Consider the following 23,522-nt stretch of genomic DNA (forward strand, 5'->3'; position numbering starts at 1 on the left):
GCATTTTCTGTAGACTTTTTGCCTTATATTTACTGCTTTGTTTGGAAGTAGGTTTCTTTTGTCTTATTGGTTTTTAGCATCTATATTTTTATTTTTGTGCTTTCTCTGTTTATGGGGGGTGAGTGTGATTGGGTAAATATTGTGAGAAAGAGAGGAGAGATATTCTTCCTTTTAGGTTTGATTTTTAGAGAGAATCTGTATGGAGTTGTGTGGATAGAAGAATGAGGAGAATCTAAGAAGAATTCAGGGAGGGGAAAGCATAATCAGAAGATGCTGCATAAAAAAAGGTTTTTTTTTTTCAATAAAATAGAGGATGGATCAAAGTGAATGAACCAACACAATAGGATTTAAATCCATTAGCAGAAAAACATTTGCTATGGGTACACAAATACAACGCATGAGAGTTAAATGGAACTTTGAGGTTGGGTGTTATTAAATATTATGTTAATCATGTCAATGGGGACCAGTGAGATGGCTCAGTGGATAAAGGCACTTTCCACCAAGCCTGGTAACTTTAATCTGATCCCTAGAACCAACACAGTAGAAGTAAAACGTGACCCCAGCAAGTTGTCCTCTGATCTTCACACATTTGTACACACACACACACACACACACACACAATAACATATAGAAACATTTGTAAAAATCCATAAATGAATAATTTTTAAAATATTGTGGTAGATTAAGTAGTATTCATGATTTTTCAAGCTGAAAATGATTAACTGTAAATTTACTTTCAAATTTACTCAGGGTCTTCCTTCCTTTCTTTTTTTCTCTCTTCTTATTTTTTTGTTTTATTTATTTATTTATTTGTTTGTTTGTTTGTTTGTTTAGTATCTAGTCAACTGATACTTCCTCTCAATCTCCCATCCAAAATGGACAGGGATAACCAAGTGGCAAATTTGATTTTACAATTAATACAATACACAATTTAACTCCATAAAACCTCTTACATTAAAAATAAATCATCACTGTGGTTATATTAAACTCTGGCACATAAACAAACATGCTTTCATGAGATCATCACAAAAAATTACTTACCAATGAAAATGAGGTAATTATACCTTCAATACTGTGAGCATTTATAATTACAGGGTGTTTTGGAAAACAATCGTGACTTTACTTTTAAAAATTTTGAATTATTATGTACAAAATGTATCAACTTTCTAAGAAAATTAAACATTAATTATCATATCCACAAATGGAATCTTAACTTCATATAAATGGTTTCTGTGATAAAGCATGTTGGTTAATATATAATCTCTTCTTAAACCAATGAGTCATATTGTTAGTCATTCTAGGAAGAGATATTGAACAAACATGCCTGCTGTGGATAATGCTCTTGTACCCTGTAAAGATTTGTCACTCATATTGGTTGAATAAAACGCTGATTGGCCAGTAGCCAGACAGGAAGTATAAGCAAGGCAAACAGACTATGAGAATTCTGGAACAAGGATTCTGGAACTAGCCCTTGTCATTAATGAGATAAGTTGAACTATCCACTAGATATTACATTAGAATTTCTGACACCATAAGAACCAGAAGAAAATAACTATTAAAACAATACTCGTTTATAAAGAGGAATGACTGAGAAAAATTAATTTGGCAGGTTAAAGTTTCCCCAAAAAAGACTAAGACATGACTCTCTGTAAATCAAGGATACTCTTCCAAATCCTGAAATTTACTATAATTTTATTTTAAATTAGACTTCTATTGATTGCATATGCCAAAATATGAACATTTATTGTGAAAACAAAATTGTTCAGTGTCTAATTTATTTAATGTTTGTAGTAGCTTGAATAGGAAAACCCACATCAGTCCATCTAAAATCTAGCTTTTACTAAGATTTTTGTTCAAACTTAAGAAAAACTGTCAACAATCTCTGGTTGTCTGTTTCTGTCTTTCTCCCTTTGCAAGTCAATCATCACCTCTCCTCTTATTACAGACAATTAGCGTATTGAGCTATCACTATCCCCCCTGAAACACATTTTATATACCCTGTCCTCTTTCTTGTCATGATGTCAGCCAACCCAAGAGGGAAATGTTGTTTTCTCTGGGATACTGCTACTACAAACACCACCACCACCACCACCACCACCACCACCAATAATAATAATAATAATAATAATAATAATAATAATAATAACTGAATTGCAAAATAAGGTAAGCCACTTGCTCAAATCAGACAGATTAAAGGAGGAAAATAATGATAGTAACTGAGTCTTTCTGACTGCACAGTTTTCCAAATCCATAGAGATCTCTGGCTTCAAACTTAGTGTGTAGCTGAAGATGACCTTGAACTTCTAATCCCTGGCTCCACCTCTGGAATGCTGGAATTGAAAGTGTGTGTCACCGTACTTAGTCCAGGCAGTGCTAGGAATAGACTCCAGAGCTTCAGGAATGCTAAGCAAGCACTCTACCGAACCACACCCTCAGCCTTCAACTCTAAAACCCTTCAGGATGGTTGGTGTTTTATACTGTCTATATAAACTCTAATATGTCTGAAACTAAAGGCACCTGTTTGGTAGGACAAGATTGTAGTTATGGAAATGTAAGCTTGATTTTTTTAGACAAACATCTCCCCGTGAAAACTACATGAGTCATGAAAAATTGATCCTTGGGTAAACCTAGGATCCAGCTATTAGACTCATTTTTTTTTAACCTTTGCTCAAATTGAGGCACAGAAGCCACTGCCTTCATCAAATGGTTAGAGGCTCCAACTTCTACAAAATGTGGGTCTCTGTAACTGATTACTACAACAAACATCTGTTTCAAAACAGTTACTTTGTTACAAAAGAAAAAATTTATTTCTTTGAGCTATTTATCCACCGTATCTGGACATTATCTGTGCACAGAGAGACTTCACAAAACTCCTAAAGAAATAGAGATATGGTAGTTAGATGGTACTAGTATAGAAGCTTGCATTAAGAAGAGCACACAAAGCAAACTGTTTCATAATTGAAGAATAACTCTGAGAAAATGAAAATTTAATTTTCTTCTGCTTCTACATTCTATTTCTCAGTGGATGTGACCTGGAGGACATGTTTTCTAGTGAATTTGAATAAATTAGAATAAATAATGTTTCTTAAGCACTCATTTAGAATTCTGTTAAAATACATGTAAGTAACTTCATATTTTTATAGAATGGAAGCTTTTGGAGACACTATACTTAGATTATGGAATTTAATTACTGAAGCCTTAACACTGTATTGAATTTGTTATATGATCAAAAGAAATTTCTTGTGAGAAAAACTATTAAATTCCTGATAAAGAATCATGGATTGAGTTTTAATATGGGTTAAACTGTTTACAAATTTGATCCTTAGACAATTATTTCTTATTCAATTATTAATATTAAAAATAAAATATTACAGTTTAAAATATACTTGTTCACAAATAAGTATATGACAACAATTTTTATACTTTAACAAATTGCTAACATTTGTTAGGTATTCACTGATGACTTCTTGAGAATAGACTATTAGAGTATTTCTTTGTAAATGTATCATCATGTAAAGTAATTCATGCTAAATATCTTAGACACCTTAAATATTTGGGTTATGATTACTTTAGTTTTCATAAGAAGACTATATAAGGTATAGTTTTATATATATATGTATATACATATATATGTAGACTTTATAATGCTCTAGCTATAATATCAATACAAATAGATCTCTTTCATTTACAAATGCAAACCATCAACTATGTTTTTGGACAAGTCAGGCATTTGTATAAAATAAAACTTTTAAACATCAACTCCTAAAATTGGAATCTATATGAATTAATAAGACTGTATAATCTAGATTTATTTATTTATCATTATCATACTTTTATAAAAAGATGATGTTTATAGAAACTAGAATTTGAATAATTTTCTTAATGTAAAGTGAGTCCTAGAACTGTACTGCCATGTACACATACATATCACATGTTATTGGTGTGTCTTGTTCTTTAGCCTAAAGTATTCATTTTGCTTGTGAAGCCATGGTTCACAGATGACTTCCCGCAAGGTCTAATGTCACAACTGACCCTTAAGACGAAGTAAACACTACGTGGAGAAGGGCACTAAAGGTCAGTGCAGGGATATAAACGGAGGCTCAGACATGGAAAAGCAATCATATATGTGTCATAGATATCGGGAAGTGGAAACCACATGCTGTTAAATGCGGATGTGCTGAGAGCCCTGGGGTGGAGACCAAGAGAAGAGTAGTCACGAACCTAAAGTCATGCATACATCTTGCACTTTCGGACACAGGAAGAATTTCAAGCAGATATTTTTTGTGTATATGAGCATATGTCAGTGCCTACTACAGTGGCTTGTTCACAGGTGCTTCCAATAGTGGAAGAGGTTTTCTCGCCAGCTGTAATCAATGTCATTAACATGTGGTATTTAGTGTTTAACAACCAGAGAGTAGATGTACATCTCTGGGAGGATCATGTCTGTATTACTGAATGTTAAGGAGGAGGACAAGAAGAGAGAAAGAAGAAAGAGAAAATAGAGGAAAAGGAGAAAAAAAGAGGAGACAAAAGAGAAGAAAGAGGTAGGTGAAGGTGGATGAAAAGGAGAAGAAACGAACAAAGGTGGAAAGGATGAAAGAGAAGGAAAAACTGGAAGAGCAGGAGGAGGAAAGGGGAGGAGGAAGAGGAGGAGGGGGACGACGAGGGGAGGAGGAGAAGCAGGAGACTGAAATTTCGAAAGCATTGGAAAGAGATTTTCTGGATCACAGCACTGTGCTGTGCAAAGGGCCGCACGGGAACTCTCACCTGGGCAGGTATACTTCCACCTTTTGTTTCTTAACAGAGTTTGCCCATTCTTCAATCAGCTGTGCTTTGAGCAGAGGCTCCAGTGTGGCCAGGGGAACTTCCTGTCTGGACAGTACCAGCATCATGCTGATCTCCTCTCCCTCGTAGGGTATTTCTAGGACTTGGTAGATGCCACCGGCCTCATTGGATCCATCACTAAATTCCCCTAGAAACAAAATAAAAGCTTTAGAGTTCATATCAAAGCTTTCAGAAACGATTTCAGCTTTTTATGTCCTCACTTGAAAAGGATGTTGGGATCTGAAGAAACGTTCAGTAAAGACTCTTGCAGAGGGTCTGGGCTCAGTTCCCAACACCCACACAGTGGCTCACAACTATATGTGACGTTGTGTCCAGGAGAGCTAAATGCTCTCTTCTGGCTGCCTCCTGGATCAACACACATGTGGTACACATGCATGCATTCATGCAAGAAAGACACACAACATATAAAATAAATCTTTTTTAAGTGATAATGTTTAGAAAATAAGAAATTCAGGCATCCAAAGAAAAATGATTTATTTGAAAAGAGTCCTTGAAAGTAAATGAATCACCACTTCCAAAGATGTATTTATTTTTGAATTCCCAGAATTATCTCACATTTTTTTATGTTCCCTACTCTTTTTTATTTTTAAATAAGATAATTCAATTTAACATAGTGAAAACTATGATTCTAAAATGAAATCCCTGGCGTCAAGTTGAGTATAACAACTTGTATATTTACCAGAATTCTCTTGATTTTTAAGAAGACAACTTTTAATTCTGGGTACTCTGTTTTCACCACAATCACAAGATACAAGGTCAATGCTGCCAGCTAAAATAAAATCTATGCATTATATACTGTATATCACAGGTATTTATGATAATAAAGCTCTCAAGGCCAGTAATTAGGTAAGTAAGATAATTTATTTTGTCATCCATAAATTTTGCAGAATTTCTTATTCATGTGTGCATACACACACACCCAGAGAGAGAGAGAGAGAGTCTTTAGAATACATCCTCTTGTCATTACTCTACATGCAATTACTTTTCTACCATCAAAACTAAGAAGAATATTTCTATTATTAATATTTTCCTAAGATATTAGCAATGGCTCTAGATAAAACTTTTAGTTCTAACATACATTCTTTATACAATTACATTTCTGCTAATGATTGAACTAATTACTATAATTCAAAAGGAAACAATACCTTAAATTTCTGAAAAGTCCAAAGAAACTCAATGAAAATAATGTCAAAGACACTGAATTTCATCATAAAGTACAGTTTTCTCAGCCATACAAACACAAATCTGAGACTAAAAATGTTTTAAATTTCATTTAAAAAACTTTTCACATTTATGTATGTGGACCTGTGTGTATGTAAGTGCACTTCATGTATGCGGGTGCCCAGAGAAGGCAGAGGACGGTGTCAAATCCCTGGGAAGTGAAGTCAAAAAATATCGGTGCTGGGGGTTGAACCCAATTCTTCCACAGTAACAGCAAGTGATTTTAACTGATGAACTATTCCTCTGGCCCCTGATATTTAAATTTCAAAGAAAAATTTTACAAGGGCTGGTAAGATGTTTAGGAGGGGCAAGACAATGACCTTATTGTGATCCCCAGAACACGTAGGGTAAAAGAGAGCTAAGAGAGTCCAGTTGTCCGTTGACTTCTACACATGAACTATGGTATACAGCCTTGCAGACAAAAGAAAAAACAAATAAATAAATGAAAGGGAAGAAATAGAAAGCTATAAAATAAGGCTATTTAAGAAAAATGACAGGGTATGTAAACTGTGTTTGAGGACACAGTGATAGGTCGATATGCTAATCGTCGGCAATAAGAGGGGAGGTGATAATTAAACAGTATTTTCAGTGACTTGCAAGAGAAAAAAGACAGGAACAGAAAATCCTGCTTTCAAAATAAACATAGTCTTCCAAATACTGAAATTCACTTTATTTTTAAATTAAACTTCTATTGATTGTTTATACTAAAATATGAAGAGTTATTTGTGCCGGATATTCAAGCTCAGGCCCCCATGCTTACATAGCAAATGCTTAACCCAGGAAGCAATCTTGCTGACCCAATATCAGATAATTTTAGATAAATAAAGCCACTTGGCAGGTGTAATTAATTATATGCATATTGGAAAACTGTTAATACCTATACTATTCAGTCATGATCTAATGACAAGCCTTCAGAAATGCAGGCAAGAAAATTGAACTACAGCCCAAATTACATTCACAAGAAATTGGAGCAATAAATATTTCACGCTTTTAAAAGATTTGTTGATATACTATAAGAATTTAAAAACATAAAAAAAATTCCTTACCATAATAAAATTCCCCTTGTTGATACATCATTGGAATCTGTACTTCACTTTCATCGTCTTTAGTGAAGGAAAAAGTTCTGGTATTTTCAGGTCTAAACTGGGATTTCCAGTTCCCTTTGAAGTACACAGCGTTGATGAGGGCCAGATGAGTGACAGCGTCAAAATCCCTGGGCGACACCAAATCCTTCAACAGACCTGTTCAGGTGAAGCAGATGAGAATTCACTTTAAATTAAAAAGTGGCAAGGCAAAGCAAAGAACTTCGACACCACCTGACAGAGTGCTCCCTAAAGATGCAAGATGTGTGTGTAACAGAAGTAGAGCATATTACATTTAAAGGAAGAATGCCACCATACACACATAGTTACAACATTAACAAATCGGGTGGCTGCTATTTTAAGAGTGCCAAAAATAATTTGAAAGCTAGCATATTTTAATAATGCAATATATTTAAGGTAGATAGTTATTCTTTTTGAATCCTTAATAATGATAAAATGTCTCTGTTATATCACAAATAATCTCATAATCTAAATAAGACCAAATTTATTTAATACTTTCTCATTTTGTCAACCATATCATTTATTAAGCACTATCTCAAGGTTGTATGAATTGTAGGATTTAGGGTGTCTGATAGTGTTTTTTTGTTCTAACATAAGATTTTACAATACAAACATTTGAATATTTATGACATTAATATTCCATGTAATAAAGAACAATACTAATCTACTTAAAATATTAATTTATTTTTAATTCATTTGTTTTGATGTTTTAGTACATCATGTATATTGTTTATTGTACATGTTATCAACATATTCTCCTACATTAATTTTCTCCCCCTTTTCTTCCATTAAACTGCTTTTAATTAGTCTCAATTTTTAGATTATTATTTCAGTCATCTTCCTGGCTAATTGAAATATAAATGATGCAATTTTTACCACCTAGAGGTGTAAAATACATCTAAAATATGAATTATTGGGGCTGAAGAAATATCTCAGCAGTTAAGAGCACTTGCTGCTCTTACAGAGGACATAGGATTGGTTCTCACACACCGACCTGTAACTCCAGTTCCAGGAGATCTGAAGCCCTTTTCTGGCTTCCATTGATATGCAACTAGTTCACATATATACACTGAGGTTTACATATAAACACATCAAATAATAATAAATGTTACAGCAACAAACATGAATTAGAAATAAAATAAAATGTGTGTGCAGCTGGTTTGTAATTCCTCTCTACTAACTTGAGCTACAGTGGACCACTCTTTTTAGAATGAATATTTTTCCCTTCTTAAATTTACCTATTAATTATTGTGGTTGTAAAACCATGAAACAAATCTTCAAACTTTAATTTTTATTTCCTATTCTATTTTATTTAATTTTTTGCTTTGTTTCTGTTTTTCTGAGACAGGATTTCTCTGTGTAGGTTTGGTGCCTATTTTGGAACTCTCCCTGTAACCAGTCTGGCCTCGATTTCACAGAGAACTGCCTGACTCTGCCTCCCAAATGCTGGGATTAAAGGCCTGTGCTACCACCACCCAGTCTCTTTTTGTTATTGTAATCTTACAATGAAACTATCACCAACTACCATTCTGCCTAACTAATTTATCAAATTTTGAAAACAAAATTCCACACAGTGTCTACACAAGGGGGTTCCATCTATTGGGGAGCATTTATGGCAGAATATCAGAGCCAATATTCCACTCACAGCCATGTATTTAACTTATTTAATAAAAGTGAGGGTACGCCTACATCCCAGAGTAAAAGATGTTAACTACTGAGTTAAGCAGTGAAAAGAAAGACATACTGTTTGTGTAATTCTCCACCCATTTATTGATGTAGTTGGCCACAGCGACATTTTGGCTGAAATCCACATGATTGACTTCCGCATTAAAGTACTTTTTCATCATTTGCAAGAACTCATCATTGATATGAAACCCATTTTGCACAAAGAGGGAATTGGCAATTTTCATCACATATTGGCTCTCTTTCTCTTCAGCAGATACCATGTCAGAGAAATCTTTTAAGAAAGAAAATTCTTCACCTGCAAGATGACAAATGACAAGTTTATTAATGAAACAGACATGGTGGAAGAGCACTATAACAGAGAAGGACATTAGGAGAACCGAGCCAGTGAAAAGCAGCAGACTCGGTACTCAGAGAGAGATGGCAAGGAGCTTCAAGTGCTAGTTCTAGGTGCTCAAATTAGCCTTGTCCAGGTCACCAAGAGTTGCTCTTTGTTTTCGTTTGCTTATTTTGTTTTGTTTTTAGTTTATTAGTTTTTCAGAGTCAGAGATCAAGCCTGGGACCTTACACATGCTAGGGAGATTGAACTGCAGCCTTGCATTGTGACGTGGATAAAGTCTACAAAAGAAACAAATGTAAGTGGTTTTCTTTCAAAATACCTGGATTGGTTGCATTCAAATAATCTTTTTTTCGGATTATCAAGCAAAAATTAGTTATCTAGAAAATATTCCTTTAAACTTTCATCTCACCTGACGATTTAAATATCATTGGTAGAAAATCCATTGCTTTCTTTTTAAACTTTCTGATGAATTTGTTCATATGCACACTAGATAGAAGTGTTAAAACAGAAATCACACCCATTTCCAAATTTTTCCCTACTTGATATAATTTTATAATAATACATTTCAAAAATCTGGGTATTATTTAAGCAATAAAAATATCATTGGTTATAAAGAAAAATTTGATATTCTTCTAAAATCATGATGCCTTTCTTTTTATAATCTATCACAGCTACATTTTCATTTATTTCTATGATAATTTACACTGGAAATTATAGAATCACTTTTTTACTATGCAAAAACTATGCAAGCTTATTTAAATAATACCTTTGAGAAGACGCACTTTCCTTGGATTTGCTCAGCTATGACTGGAGACAGGAATGAACCCCTTTTTATAAATTATAAACTCTTCTAACCATTTTATTGCAATAAGATTATTCCTTACCTCTTGTAAATATTGCCTCCTCTGGCAGAAGGCAATGTGATTGAATTAAAAGTTAAACCCAAGTAATTATGCGAGATAAAACCCAGGAGCTTACCATTTTTCAGGCCATCATATCCCATTGCATGACGGATTTCTTTCTGTGTAGAGCCTTGAGCCCCAAGTTCCATCACTCCCATTGCAAGGGCAATGCTCAGAGGGGAAAAGAGGATGTTTTCATCTTCACCAGTGGCTCGGAGATGATTGTACATATTCACTGACCACTCTGCCATGGGCTCATCCAGGAAAGCCGCCCCTATCACCACATATTGCATGGCCAGCAAAGAGAACAGCCCAAAATAAGCCATCCTGGAATGGTTTCACGTCTGTAAAACAGATATATATATATATATATATATATATATATATATATATATATATGATTATCTCTGATGTACAAGTTAATGGAAGAAAAACAACGAATTAGTACTTGGTAGAATTATAAGATAAACTTTTTTATAAGTTGAAGATTTAAAAACAGTTCAATATTAATTTATCTGTTAAAAAATCACATTAAAGACTTAATAATAAGTTTTCTCTCCTGTCCCACACGTGTGTGTGTGTGTGTGTGTGTGTGTGTGTGTGTGTGTGTGCCTTGAATGGAAGACATACATGCTAAGTACATACTCTAAAACTGGGTTAAACACCATCAATCATAGTTTGCTTTCTGTTGTTGTGATAAAGCACTCACTAAAATCAATTTGGGTAGGATAGGGTCTATTTGTCGTTCAGGCATCTTTCTTATACAACTCGGGCTCAGCTGCCTAATGAAGGTATTGACCACAGTGGACTAGGACCTCCTGCATCAATGAGAAATCAAGAACACAGCAGACAGACATGCCTACAGGTGAATCTGATAGAAGCAATTCTTCAACTAAGTTCCATCTTTTCAAGTATGTCCAGCTGACAATCAAGATTAACAATCACAAGCCACAGTCCTCAGACTTTTACTTTTTAAAACAATCAATCAATAGTCAGCTGAAAAGAAAAGATAGCTAAGTTGTGATGATTCTACAAGGAGCACGATGCACATGGTCATAACATTCATGACATTAAGATATATATGGTGTCCTGGCTAGTTTTATGCCAACTGGACACATGTTAGAGTCATCTGAAAGAAGGAAAGCACAATTCCAAATTAAAAATTGAGAATGTGCCTCCATAACACCCACCTCTAGGAAATTTGTTAATTAGTAATTGATGGGGCATGGTCCAGTTCATGGTGGATGGTGCTTTCCCTGGTTTGGTGGTCCTAGGTTCTAGAACAAAGCAGGTTGAACAAGCCAATGATGCGTCTCAGCTCCTGCCTCCATGTTCCCGCGCTGTTTGAGTTCTTGTCCTGATATGTTTCTATGATAAGCAGTGATATAAAAGTGTAGCCAAACAAACCGCTTCCTCCTCCAGTTTCTTTAGTCATGAAGTTTCATCATAGTATCAGTAATCCTAACTAAGGCAGAAATTGGAGTTAGGATAGTCAGGTCCTTATGTGCAGACCTGGCCATGTTTTAGGGAGGACTGTGGAAAGATTTTGGAACTTTGGTCAAGAAATGCCATTGAGTGTTCAAAGCTTGCTTTGTGGGAGCCTAAAAGAAATCAGACACTATAAGCAGGACTTAATGGTTCAAGAAGACAGTGTGGAAGGTAATTTGAACTATGGGGGCAAAGATCAGGAAGTTTCAGAGGGGGAGAATTTTAGCAAGTGGCCTATAAGCCATTCCTGTGGTATTTTGACAAGGAATATAGCTACTTTTTGCCCCTGTCTTAAAATGAAAAAGTTTTTGATTCATGGCAGTAGTGGTGGATATTTGAAGACAACCTAAAATGGACTCTGACATGATTTTTAGTAATCATTCTCATGGGACTATATGGTTTAAAAGGAGTAAACCAGGCAAAGAGATATTCAAAATGTACAGTTTGAAGTGAAAAGAAGCACCAGGAAGTGTAATGGAGTTAAAGCCAGTGCTCAAGGAGATAAAAAGTTTAAAGACAAGCCTGATGCTAAATGGAATGAAGGAATGGTAGTACCTCAGGGCAATAACCCACCAAGCTAAATTTCCTTTCCTTCAGGGGTTAGACTTAAGACATTTTCTTGAGTCTCAAAAAAGATATGATATTTCCTGAACACAAGGAACTGGAATTTCCTCCCTTCCCTCTCCTCTCCTCTCTTCCCTATTTCTGTTAGTTATTCATCTTTAGTTATTTCCACTCCGAATTTTAGACTTTTAACTGGTGTTGAGACTGTGACAGACTATGGCGACCTTTGAAGCTGAATTACATAATTTTTTTTTGCATTATGATATAGCTACAAGCCTGGATGTGGGGGCAGGGAGTTGTATGTGGTGGTTTGAATAAGAATGACCCCCATAGGCTCATAGGAAGTGGAACTGTTTGAAAGAATTAAAAGGATTAGGATGCATGGCATTGTTGGAGTTGGTGTGGTCTTGTTGGAGGAAGTGTGTCATTGGGGGTGAGCTTTGAGTTTTCAAAAATGCTAGACCCAGTCTTTCTCTCTCTCTCTCTCTCTCTCTCTCTCTCTCTCTTCCTTGTTTCCAAATTTCCACAGAACAGCTCGCCAATCTTTGAACACTCAATGGCCTTTCTTTTTTAAAATTCCAAAATTCATGCATAATCCAGGTCTGTCACAGTAATAACTAGCTATCGGATAGCAGTTTCTGAATTACTATTACTATGATGAAACACCATGACTACAGCAACTTAAAGAGAGAGGGTTTATTTGACTTAAGCTTCCATGTCACTGTTCTTTATTGAAATAAATCAGGATAAGAACTCAAACAGGACAGGAACTTAGAGGCAAAAGCTCATGCAGAAGCCATGGAGGAGTGCTGCTAACTGGTTTACTCATTATGGCTTGTTCAGTCTTTTTTCTTATAGAATTAATATAGGACCACTGATGTGGGATTTACTTCTGTATGCTGTGATTACCGTTGATAAATAAAGGAACTGCTTTGGACCTATAGCAAGGCAGAACTTTGATAGGCTGGAAAAACTCAACTGAATGCTGGGAGAAAGGAGGTGGAGTCGGAGAGAAGCCATGTAGCCTGCCGGAGACAGATACTGGGAACTTTACCCGGTAAGCCACAGCCATGTGGCAATACACAAATTAATGGAGATTGGTTAAATTAATATGTAAGAGTTAGTCAGTAAGAAGCTAGAACTAACGGGCCAAGCAGTGATTTAATTAGTACAGTTTCTATGTGATTATTTTGGTTCTGGGTGACTGGAACAAATAAGCAGCCTGCTACTACAGACCACCAGCTAAGGAATATTACCAACAACAAAAGACTGAGCTCTACCCCATCAATAACTAATTCATTAAGAAAATATCTTACAACTGGATCTTGCAGAGGCTTTTCTTAATTGAGGCCACCACCTTTCAGATAAGTCTAGCTTGTGTCAAATTGACACAAGACTGCCCAGGGCTGTAAATATGAGGACTGGGAAAACAGCTTAGTCAGTGTTTTTCCCATAAGTGTGAGAACCTGCTTTTGAGTTCTATAATCCACCTAAAAAAAAGCTTTTTGTCTGCTTCCTGTTACCCATTGCTTGTGAGTACATCTGTATTTAATGTTGTTACCACTGCTACCTTCACTAACATTGCACTCCTGTTTCTTTGGGTTTTTCAGTGTGAACAGTGGCTCTTTGGGAATTCTCTAGGCCTTCTGTGCTGGATTATTACTCATAGAGTATTCACTCCTGGACTGAGCAGCTACTGAGTTCTCAGTTTCTCCAGGGTACAGATAACCATTGTTAAATTATCCAGACTGTAGTGTTTAAGCCAATCTAATATTTTATTCTTTTAATATATTATTACACACACACACACACACACACACACACAGGCACAAATGTTTTCTAAAGTTCTTGTTTGCCATAATGTGTGACCACATGGTGCTCTTTCTTGCTCTCTCTCTCTCTCTCTCTCTCTCTCTCTCTCTTTCTCTCTCTCGCTCTTTCATAACTTCCCATTAAGTCACTATGGGCATCTGGAATCACACTGTTTATTCAAACAATTTAGTAATTTATTTGTTCTTGATGATTTTTTAAATCTACCATTAAAACACCACATAGAGTAATGTTGAACAAACACATTAGGAAAATTGTATTTTAATTAGAGTTGATAGACTCAATCAACTAACAGTGTACACAGGAATCTGACTGGAGTACACTTCCAGACTTTCATCCAGAAGACTCCAACTGTTCTGTGTTGTGATTCTGGTTTCAGAGAACTCTTGGGTCACTTTCTATAAGCCCTTCACATTTTAGAGTTAGATAAATGTTTTTCTTTTTGTCTGAAGAGTCTCAAGGTTCTCTGCACAGTACTCATCTCCTTGCTTTTGTTTTAAGGTTCGGGGAATACTGGCATATTTAGGAAGGCAGACTCAATAAGGTACCTCAAAGCCTATTTTTTAAATGCTAGGGCTACTGGGGGCAAGCAACTGCATCAGGAGATGCCCTGTGATTTAGACTTCACTGAGGTAGAGCCAGCTGAAGAAAACAGCTTGAGGAGTTTGGGTCTCTCTTCCACTATGAGTACTGGGCATAGAACTGAGGTCATCAGGCTTCAGAGCAAGTACCTTAATCTGTTGACATCTCATGCTTCCCCAAAGCCCATGTTCTTCATCAGTACATTCAACAGTTGACAGGACATCTCAACTTCTTCACAGGGAAGGCCTGAACCTGGGCCTCATGACTTTCCATGAAGATTGCATACTATGTGGCTGGGGGCATGGCTCAGTGGTTAAGAGCTCCTGCTGCTCCTTCCTCGAACCCAAGTTTATGACAATCATCTCATGATGACTTATAACTCCAATTCCAGGACATCTAACACACCATTCTGGCCTCTGCAAGCACTGGACATATGTCACATGTGTGTTCATGCACACACATGCACACATGCACACACACACACACACACAGTCCTGCATAAAACAAAAAATGAAAATTAAATCTTAGCAAAAGGTTTGATGAGATGGCTCAGTGGGTAAAGGCACATGCCAACAAATCTGAAGTCCTAAGTTCTATCGCTTGGACCCACAGAGTGGAGAGAAAGAACTGACTTGTGAAAGTTGTTCTCTATCCTCCATTATCATATTATGGGACATGAATTAATTCCAAAATTAAATGAATGTAACGACTCAAAAAATTTAAAGTCTACATAGTATAAAACGATAGTTGTACCTGCCAATCAATAATACAGGTCTTTAAAAGGCATTGGGATTAACACAAATATCAAATTTCAAGATAGCAAAAACATATTTTATTCATATGAAATGAAACTGTATTATCAGTATAGTCCAGAAAATGATACTAAGTCTATTAAAATGTTTTCATAGGAATTTTAATTTATAACTGAGTGTCTCATGAGATAATAGCAGCTTGCTATTTTGCTAATTTTGCTGCTGCCCTTTAAGCAGTACTCCCACTTTATAAATGGAAGCAATTTAATCTGAGCTTCTATCAACTTTCCCATTATCATAGGAGCTCTGGAATCAGAACTGGGGCTCGAGTCATCCTACCTGGTCTATTGATGCAATGCTCCTCCAGGCTTTGGAAAAACAGAAAGATACAAGTTTTGGGGAATAGGATTTGGTGTATACTCAATAATCCCAGCAAGTCAGATGCATTTTCTCAGTCTTAGTGACCACATCTGTGAATGAAAATGCAAACCCTTTGCTACAAAATTATTAAAGAAATAAGGGGAAAATTCCCGTGAAGTACTCATTTTAACATACAAGTTACAATAATGGGACATTACTATGAATAAAAAAAATGTTTCCATGTTCCCATCTGTTAAAGCAGAAGCTGTAGGCTGAAAATGAGGACTTATCATTCCCCCTGGCCCAATGAACGTAACATTTTTGTACATTCATTCAACCAAGAGCACAGAAGTTAGTAAAGACATAAAAATATTTAACTACAGACTCTCATCGTTAGGAAACCATTCACATGGTGTGAGAATGCATCCTATAATATGATCTTTCCTCTTAGATAAAATTGATCCTCTAAAAGTCACCATCAGAAAAAAGGAGTCACACTGATGAGAGCAGATATTCCTTGTGCAGGGTAATCAGGGACCTCGGATGAAGATGCCCGAGTCTGCAGCAGATAGCTCAGATAACGAATCTGTGTTTGGCATCCTGCATTTTGCAAGTCACCTATCTTCAGGAGAATTTCAAAACCATTCATCTATCTTCCAATAACCAAAGGACTTCGGTAATAATTACCCGGTATGTTTGTGGAAGAGGTTTCTGGCAAGGCTGTGAGCAGCCAGCTAAGGACAGCAAATTGCACTAGGAAATTAGGGGCCTGTGGCTGGGAACTGTGGCAATAGATCAGACCATGAGACATTTTTCAAAACTATAAAAGACCTGCATTTTAAAAGCTTAGATACCCAGCTGAAGAAAGAGAGCTTCCAGTTTACAGGCCAAATTTCCTTTGCCAACCTGGTTATGTGTTTCAGGTGTCACCTATCCTGCTCTTTGGGGATTTAACTCTTGGCTGGGGCAGGATCTCATTTCCCTAATGTATGTTCTAAGTATGTGTGTTCAATATATGTCTGATTGTGCCTTGCTCTCTTTTCTTGGATTCATGGCTCATACTAGTCTACAAAATGCCAGGGTCTTATTATTAAGCATAATACTAATATTCTCATTAATTAACAGCATATTCTCAAAGATGTTCAAGCCTACTTTCCAATGGGCATTGCTAAATCTCCTGTGGGTTTGAAAGTCTTTATCTTGCTTGAGAGCTTCAAAGGCCATCTGGCTCAAACAGGGCTCCTCGTCTTATCAAGGACTTTTCCTTCCAAAATCAACATTTGTTTCTAGTTGAACTCTTTCCCCTCACAGTGGGCTGTCAACATTTCCACACTGTATGCAATGTTCTTCTCGCTATGTTTACTCAAAGGCTGCAAATGCAGTTATTGCCATTTGATCCGTGCTCAGAACTGAACCAATGATTCCATTGTTCTCTGACTGCTAACTATCCTCTTCAACCTAACACGCTGGTACCCTCCAGAGAACAGTCTTGACAAAACTGCAAAAGCCCTCCCATGCCTGGAGAATGAACCCCAAACCTTTAGCCTTGTCTATAATCCTTTGCATTGTGATGCAGTATAAATCTTTATACACTATTGTCCTTCATTCACCGGGCCACACTTGCCAGACTTCCAGTGGAAACACAAGCCCCAGAAGCCCCTCTCTTTGTGCTAGCATGTGCAGCTCTTTCTGGAATAACCTTACCACAGTTCGCCATGCTCCTGTTCTAACCATGACTCAGCCTCTGCCCTGTGCCCACACCCTTCACGAACACTGTCTTGGTTTTTCAGTTAGAATTTCAACAAGGTCCTTCTCTGTTTCCATTGATTAAAGGTAATTCCATATATGTAGCATCTCTTCTGAGGGGTTTGAGGACACTAACAAAGGGTATTCTTCTTTGTATATGCCAGGTTAATGAGAATAAGTGGTGAATTCATTACACAAGAGAAGTGACAAATCAATGCTTATTGAATTAGGATGGTATAAGACTTGAAGTCACACAGCGCTGTATTTGGAGGAACAGCCAAGAGGCTGCAGCTTCTGAACACTATTGGTTAGTTTCGTCTGAGCCCAAGGATAGTAGCTGATTTTCATTTGTTATCATTTTTAATAAAATACATCCTTACTGAATGTGAGGCCATCTTTCCAAGCCTGACAAAGTGGTACTTGTCACTAACACTGGTACAATGTGACAGCTGGCCACTGGAAGCAGTAAGAATAAGCACACCTAATCATACAGGGACCACCCAAATGCTACTGGGAATAACATTAGTCTACAAAATGCCAGGGCCACTAGTATTAATAAGCAACATTCTCAACCACTTGCCCTCACATGGAACCTTACTTTGGAGATTTATTATTTGCAGCAGACTGATTTGAATTCTTTAATGCAAAACTACGAAGGGCTACAGTACCAGAATAGCAGCAGATACATGCTGCAGTTGTAGGAAGGGAAGAAGAATTCAGCTTTGAATAAAGTATAGTGAAGTTTTGGACTTCTCTGCCTTCTCACCAGTGGTTACACAGGTTGGGCGCATGTGAATATGTGCACACTGTATTACAGATACAACATAAAGCACATGAGGGAGTACTATTCTTATAACTGCTTTATGAGAATCATATAATTAAATGTCTGTAGTAATAGGAGCGGCGTGGCTGCATCCCCAGCACCCCGGCCGCCTACATGGCTAGCTTATGCCCCGAAATAATTACATGGAAACTGTATTCTTTTAAACACTGCTTGGCCCATTTCTATCTAGCCTCTTCTCGGCTAACTCTTGCACCTGAACTAGCCCATTTCTAATCATCTGTGTTGCACCCCAAGGTGCGCTTACCGGGAAGATTCTAGCCTATGTCCATCCTGGGTCGGAGCTGAATCACATCTGTCTGGGAGAACGGGGCATGGCGTCTCTCTGAGGCGTCTGCCCCCAAGAGGAGAGCTGTCGAGTCTGAGCTCACTTCCTCTTCCTCCCAGCATTCTGTTCTGTTTACTCCTCCCAACTATGTTTTAACCTATGAGGGCCAGCCAAGCAGTTTCTTTATTTTTTTTAACCAATGACTTTCCTCCATTAAATGTCAGCACTAATAAATAGATAGTATTAAAAAGTCTTCTCGAGAGAGATGGCTAAAGTGTTAAGAGCCCTTGCTGTTCTTGCAGAAGACCTGCGCCCCACTCCCAGCACCCATATAGGGACCTCACAACTGCCTGCAACTCCAGATCCAGGGGATCCAACAATCTGTATGGCCTTGGATATCACCCGTATGCACATGGTCCACTTAAAAAGAGGCACGCACATACACACATGAATAAGAATGCAATTAAGAAAGAAAGCAAAGCATCTCAGGCTTATGAGATGGTATATCAGGCAAGGAGTTTGCTGCCAAGCCTGACAACCTGACTGCCAACCCCAAGACTCACACGGTGGAAGAATAGAACAGAGTCCCTAAAGCTGTCAACTGACCTCACATACATGCTGTGGCATGTGCACCCTTCCCCCAAAACTCTCACTTACACACACAAGTAAATAAGTGAATGACAAAATGATTCGAAAACAGAAAGCAAATCCTTTCTGGTACCTAACCTAATTAGTGAGACAATGCAAAATTGCATCTTATTTATGTTTTAATAACACAATTATTTTACATTAAAAAACATTTCATTATTGTGAGTTGTGAAAAATGGCTAACTGTCCCTTCTCCAGGAAGAAATAGAAAAGGCAGGTGGAAATAACTAAGGATGAACAACTAACAAAAAGAGGGAAGAAGAGACATTTCAGTTACTTAAACTGAAAGTGTTTGTATTCATGAAAGATCACATCTTTTTAAAATTTGCCTTATGTTTTGAAAACAATATGATGACCATTTGGTAATCTGTTGAAAAACACGATTCCAATTTTGGCAAGTATTTACTCTCTTGATAAAACATGAGATGAGCAGAAATCTCCAGGTCTTTGTTTTCTGTTTTACTAAGAGAAAGGTATATATTAGATCATCAGTGATGATGTTGGAAAATTTATGGAATAATTAATTGGTCCAAGACAGAAAAACGTTACTACTTGTTAGAAATAATTAATAATAATAATAATTATGATGATGATTGTAATAATCACAACAATAATAGCCTGCATCTGAGCAGGCCTGTAATTCAGCAAAATTCCTATTGATAACATGCAGAATTTTCTTCCTCTTCCCCCGTATCAATTTTTCTGAAACAGGAATAAGTGTTTTAATTCAAAGAAACCAGCTGCTCTTCAGGCAGAGAGGCAAGCTGTGACATGGTTGTTGTTTCAGGCTACAGGTTGAACAAGTGTGGACCTTGGCCATTTGTCAGGGAGTCTTTCATTCCCTCACTGGCTTCCGTAGTTCTGCATCTCACAACTGAAAGCTTTTCCTTCAAGTTTGATCTGGAACTATCCACACCTGGACCCTGTTTATGAAGAGGAAACAAGAATGGTTGCCGGAAACATACATTTGCTGTACACGCTGCAAATGTTAATGGGAAAAAAAAAAACCAACAACTAACTTTCATCAACCAAATGTGTCAAAAGGGACCTAGAAAGATATATTCATGCAGATATATCTTTCCCTTTGGGGATAGCCAAAGCAAACAAACGAAAAGAGAAAAACAAATGACCAATAACAACAACAACAACAAAACCCCAGTCCATTAGATGTCAAGCAGTCTAGTGAAAGGCAGAAAAGTTATCAAACCTCTCAGAGTGAATCACAGTGTTTTAAAGTTAGGAAAGGGAAATTACCCTTCTGTTTTAGGATGAGGGTTATTGTTGGGGTGCTAAACTATCGAGGCTTTCCCATATCAATTATCTTATCACCTTATATATCAAACTAAACTAAAATGCATGTGAAAGGCAGGACTATGCAGAGAACTACCCAAATAATAACTCTGCATTTTTGAAATGTTATAATGACTCCATTTGTAATCACAAAATTGCTAAAAAGGGTATCAATCAAAAAGAGCATTATGGAGCTGGAGAGACTGCTCACTCAGTGGTAAAGGCATTTGCAACAAGCCTGGGAATGTGAGTTGGATAACTTGAATCCATGTGGTAGACAGAGAGAATCAACTCCTGAAGGTTTTTCTCTGATCTCTCTGACTTCCACACTGCACATGGCATATGTGCAAGCACATGCCCATGCATGTGCATGCGTGCACACACACACAAACACACACAAAAACTAATTAATTTTTTTTTTAATTAATGAATTATAAAACATTACATCCTGGGTCAGAGAAGTGATAACCATAAATAGTCCTGAGGAATTTTAGAAAAATTTACAATCAGACTATAGGGTAAGATCAGTTCAGCCACCCTCTCCTCTATTGCTTAGGGTCTTAGCTGGGGTCATCTCTGTGGGTTCTTGGGTATTTTTCTAGAGCCAGGTTTCTTGCTAACTCCATAATGGTTCCCTCAATCAAGATATCTCTTCCTTGCTCTCATATCTGTCCTTCCTCCATCTCGACTATCCCATTCCCTCACGTTCTCCTCAACCCCCTTTCTCCCCTTTCTTCTACCCCCTGCCCCCCTGCTCCCAAATTTTTGTCTGATTCTAATTTCCAGGTAGATCTATATATGTTTTTCTTTGGGTTCAACATATTACTTATTTTCTCTAGGATCCTGAACTATAGGCTCATTGCCCTTTGTTTATGACTAGTATCCACTTATGAGTGAGTACATAACATATTTGTTTTTTTGGGTCTGGTTACCTCACTCAGGATAATGTTTTCTAATTCTGTCCATTTGCATGCAAAATTCAAGCTGTAATTATTTTTTACTCAGGAGTAGTACTCTAATGTGTAAATGTGCCACACTTTCTTTATCCATTCTTCAGTTGAGGGGCATCTAGGTTGTTTTCAGGTTCTGGCTATTATCTTAAATATAACCATAGAACCTTCATCCAACAACAGATGGGAACAGAAGCAATGACCCACATCGGAGCACTGGACTGAGCTCCCAAGATCCAGTTGAAGAGTGGAAGGAGTGAGAGTATGAGCAAGGAATTCAAGACCATGAGGGGGTCATCCACTGAGATAGTTTTCTTGAGCTAATGGTAGCTCACCAACTCCAACTGGACTGGGAATGAACAAGCATGGGAAAAAGCAAGCCCCTCTGAAGGGGGTTGACAGCTGGCGCAGACTAAGGGGCCCTGATAGTGACACTGGGAGGTTTCTCTACTGCATATACTGGCTTCATGGGATTCTATTCTCTTAGGATGTAAACCTTGCTCAACCTAGATGTAGTAGGGAGGGCCTTGGACTTTCCACAGGGCGGGGTGCATGGCACTCTCTTAGGGTTGGAGGGGTGGAAGGAGGGTCTGTGGAGGGAGAGGGAGGGGCCTGGGAGGAAGAGAGGGAGTGGGAATTTGGATTGGTACTTTTAAGTAATAATAATAATAAACAAAAAAGAAAAATTTACAATCAACTTTCAGTCATTGCATTAATAAATCTCCACTTTTTTCTCCTAAAGATGTGCACATAATGTCCTTTATAAATTGTCTTTTTTATCTCCAAAGCAGTTATTCAATCAATATGTCTTAAAACCAGTAACCAGGGTAGTAAGGAAATGCAAAGCAGTTTAATTCAGTAATCACATATGCTATTGTTGGAACTCAAAAAAACAATAGTCCCGTGCATGGCTCCTTATATGCTTATTATCTTAAAAGTCTTTATAGATTCACAGATACTCAAAGCAGCTTCTGTCTGATACCATCTTATCTGCTTTAAGCTCAGACTGCCAAAGAAAAGGCTGCCTTCCAATCCTCTTTGCAACTTCCAGCTCCTGTCAGACAGAAGATAAGAACGGGATCATATTCAGATGGATTTTGTCACAATGTATTGTTTATCTTTCAGGTTTTTTCATATTCTACAGGGGAAGCTGATTTCTGGTCATTTATTACTATTCCATATTGCCTGTGCTCCCCACCCTCCTGCCTGTTGTCAAGAGGGTAAACTTCCACCATCTTGCCCTTCTCTGAGGTCTCATTTTTTCTTTGTGGCTGCCTAGCTGTGCACATCAAACCTAGCTGTGGGTATTTTTTTTCCTTTACATTCCCTACTGTTTGTTTCAGCAAACTGAATTGTTGAATCTGCAGAGAGAAAGTTTGAAGTTTCCTACCATGCAACACTTTGGTTCTTTCCTCTTTTCCTTTTATCTAAACCCAGGCCCTCAGCTCTGCTTTCCTGTGTTCTTAACTTGCATTATAAATGCAAACATGATAAATGCTTGCTTTCCCTTTTCCCCCGTGGGATAAAATCAACCTAAAAGGAAAGCTTTTTCAGACTTATCTCAAAAAAGTTGAACTTGGGAAAAAGCCAAGTAAACTGAAAGGGCAGAACTGAGGACACGGTAAGTGGTAGAGATTCCATTTATCAGTATAAACGATGAAAGAAATGGGCCAAGATTTGACTATATGTGGTCTAAACATATATTTATATTTTCAGTTCACATTATTCTATGAGTTTGGGAGCCTTTGTTCTGAACTAAGCTATAGTCTTTTAACTTTCACAAGACTGACAGCGATGTAAGTAGTCTTGTCCGTAAAAATGCAGATCACATACTCATGATGGAAGGCAGATGATGACTGCCCTGTGGACAAGACCAGCTTTGCATCTATTAAGTAATGATACTCCAATTGACTTTCTCTTGCTGCTGAGAAATTCAGGCAATATATTATTAATTAGCGTATTAGTTATATACTAACACATAATTAATATATTAATCAATACATGTGTTACAGAATTATTGATGTAATATTATTATTAATACTAAGAATTAATATTCTTTATAGACATACATTATTCTGCTTCATTAATTCTCCACTGAATTGGCTGTCC

The 23,522-nt window shown here is 37.1% G+C and overlaps 1 protein-coding gene across 2 annotated transcripts in view; it reads right to left on the bottom strand.

Moving 5' to 3' along the window:
* Serpini1 (serpin family I member 1) overlaps positions 1–23,522 on the bottom strand; it is an 80,658-nt gene that overhangs the window by 14,626 nt on the left and 42,510 nt on the right. For both annotated transcript variants that reach the window (XM_041659303.1, XM_041659302.1), the window contains exons 2-5: positions 10,171–10,438; positions 8,914–9,150; positions 7,113–7,307; positions 4,768–4,972 (exon numbers count right to left, since the gene is read on the bottom strand). In XM_041659303.1, coding sequence (XP_041515237.1) covers positions 4,768–4,972; positions 7,113–7,307; positions 8,914–9,150; positions 10,171–10,420 — 887 coding nt within the window. In that variant the 5' untranslated portion in view covers positions 10,421–10,438. The remainder of the gene's footprint in view (positions 1–4,767; positions 4,973–7,112; positions 7,308–8,913; positions 9,151–10,170; positions 10,439–23,522) is intronic.

This window comes from Microtus oregoni, unplaced genomic scaffold (genome assembly GCF_018167655.1).
Source record: "Microtus oregoni isolate MIOR12 unplaced genomic scaffold, Mior012 000010F_ref0000083, whole genome shotgun sequence".
Taxonomy (NCBI): domain Eukaryota; kingdom Metazoa; phylum Chordata; class Mammalia; order Rodentia; family Cricetidae; genus Microtus; species Microtus oregoni.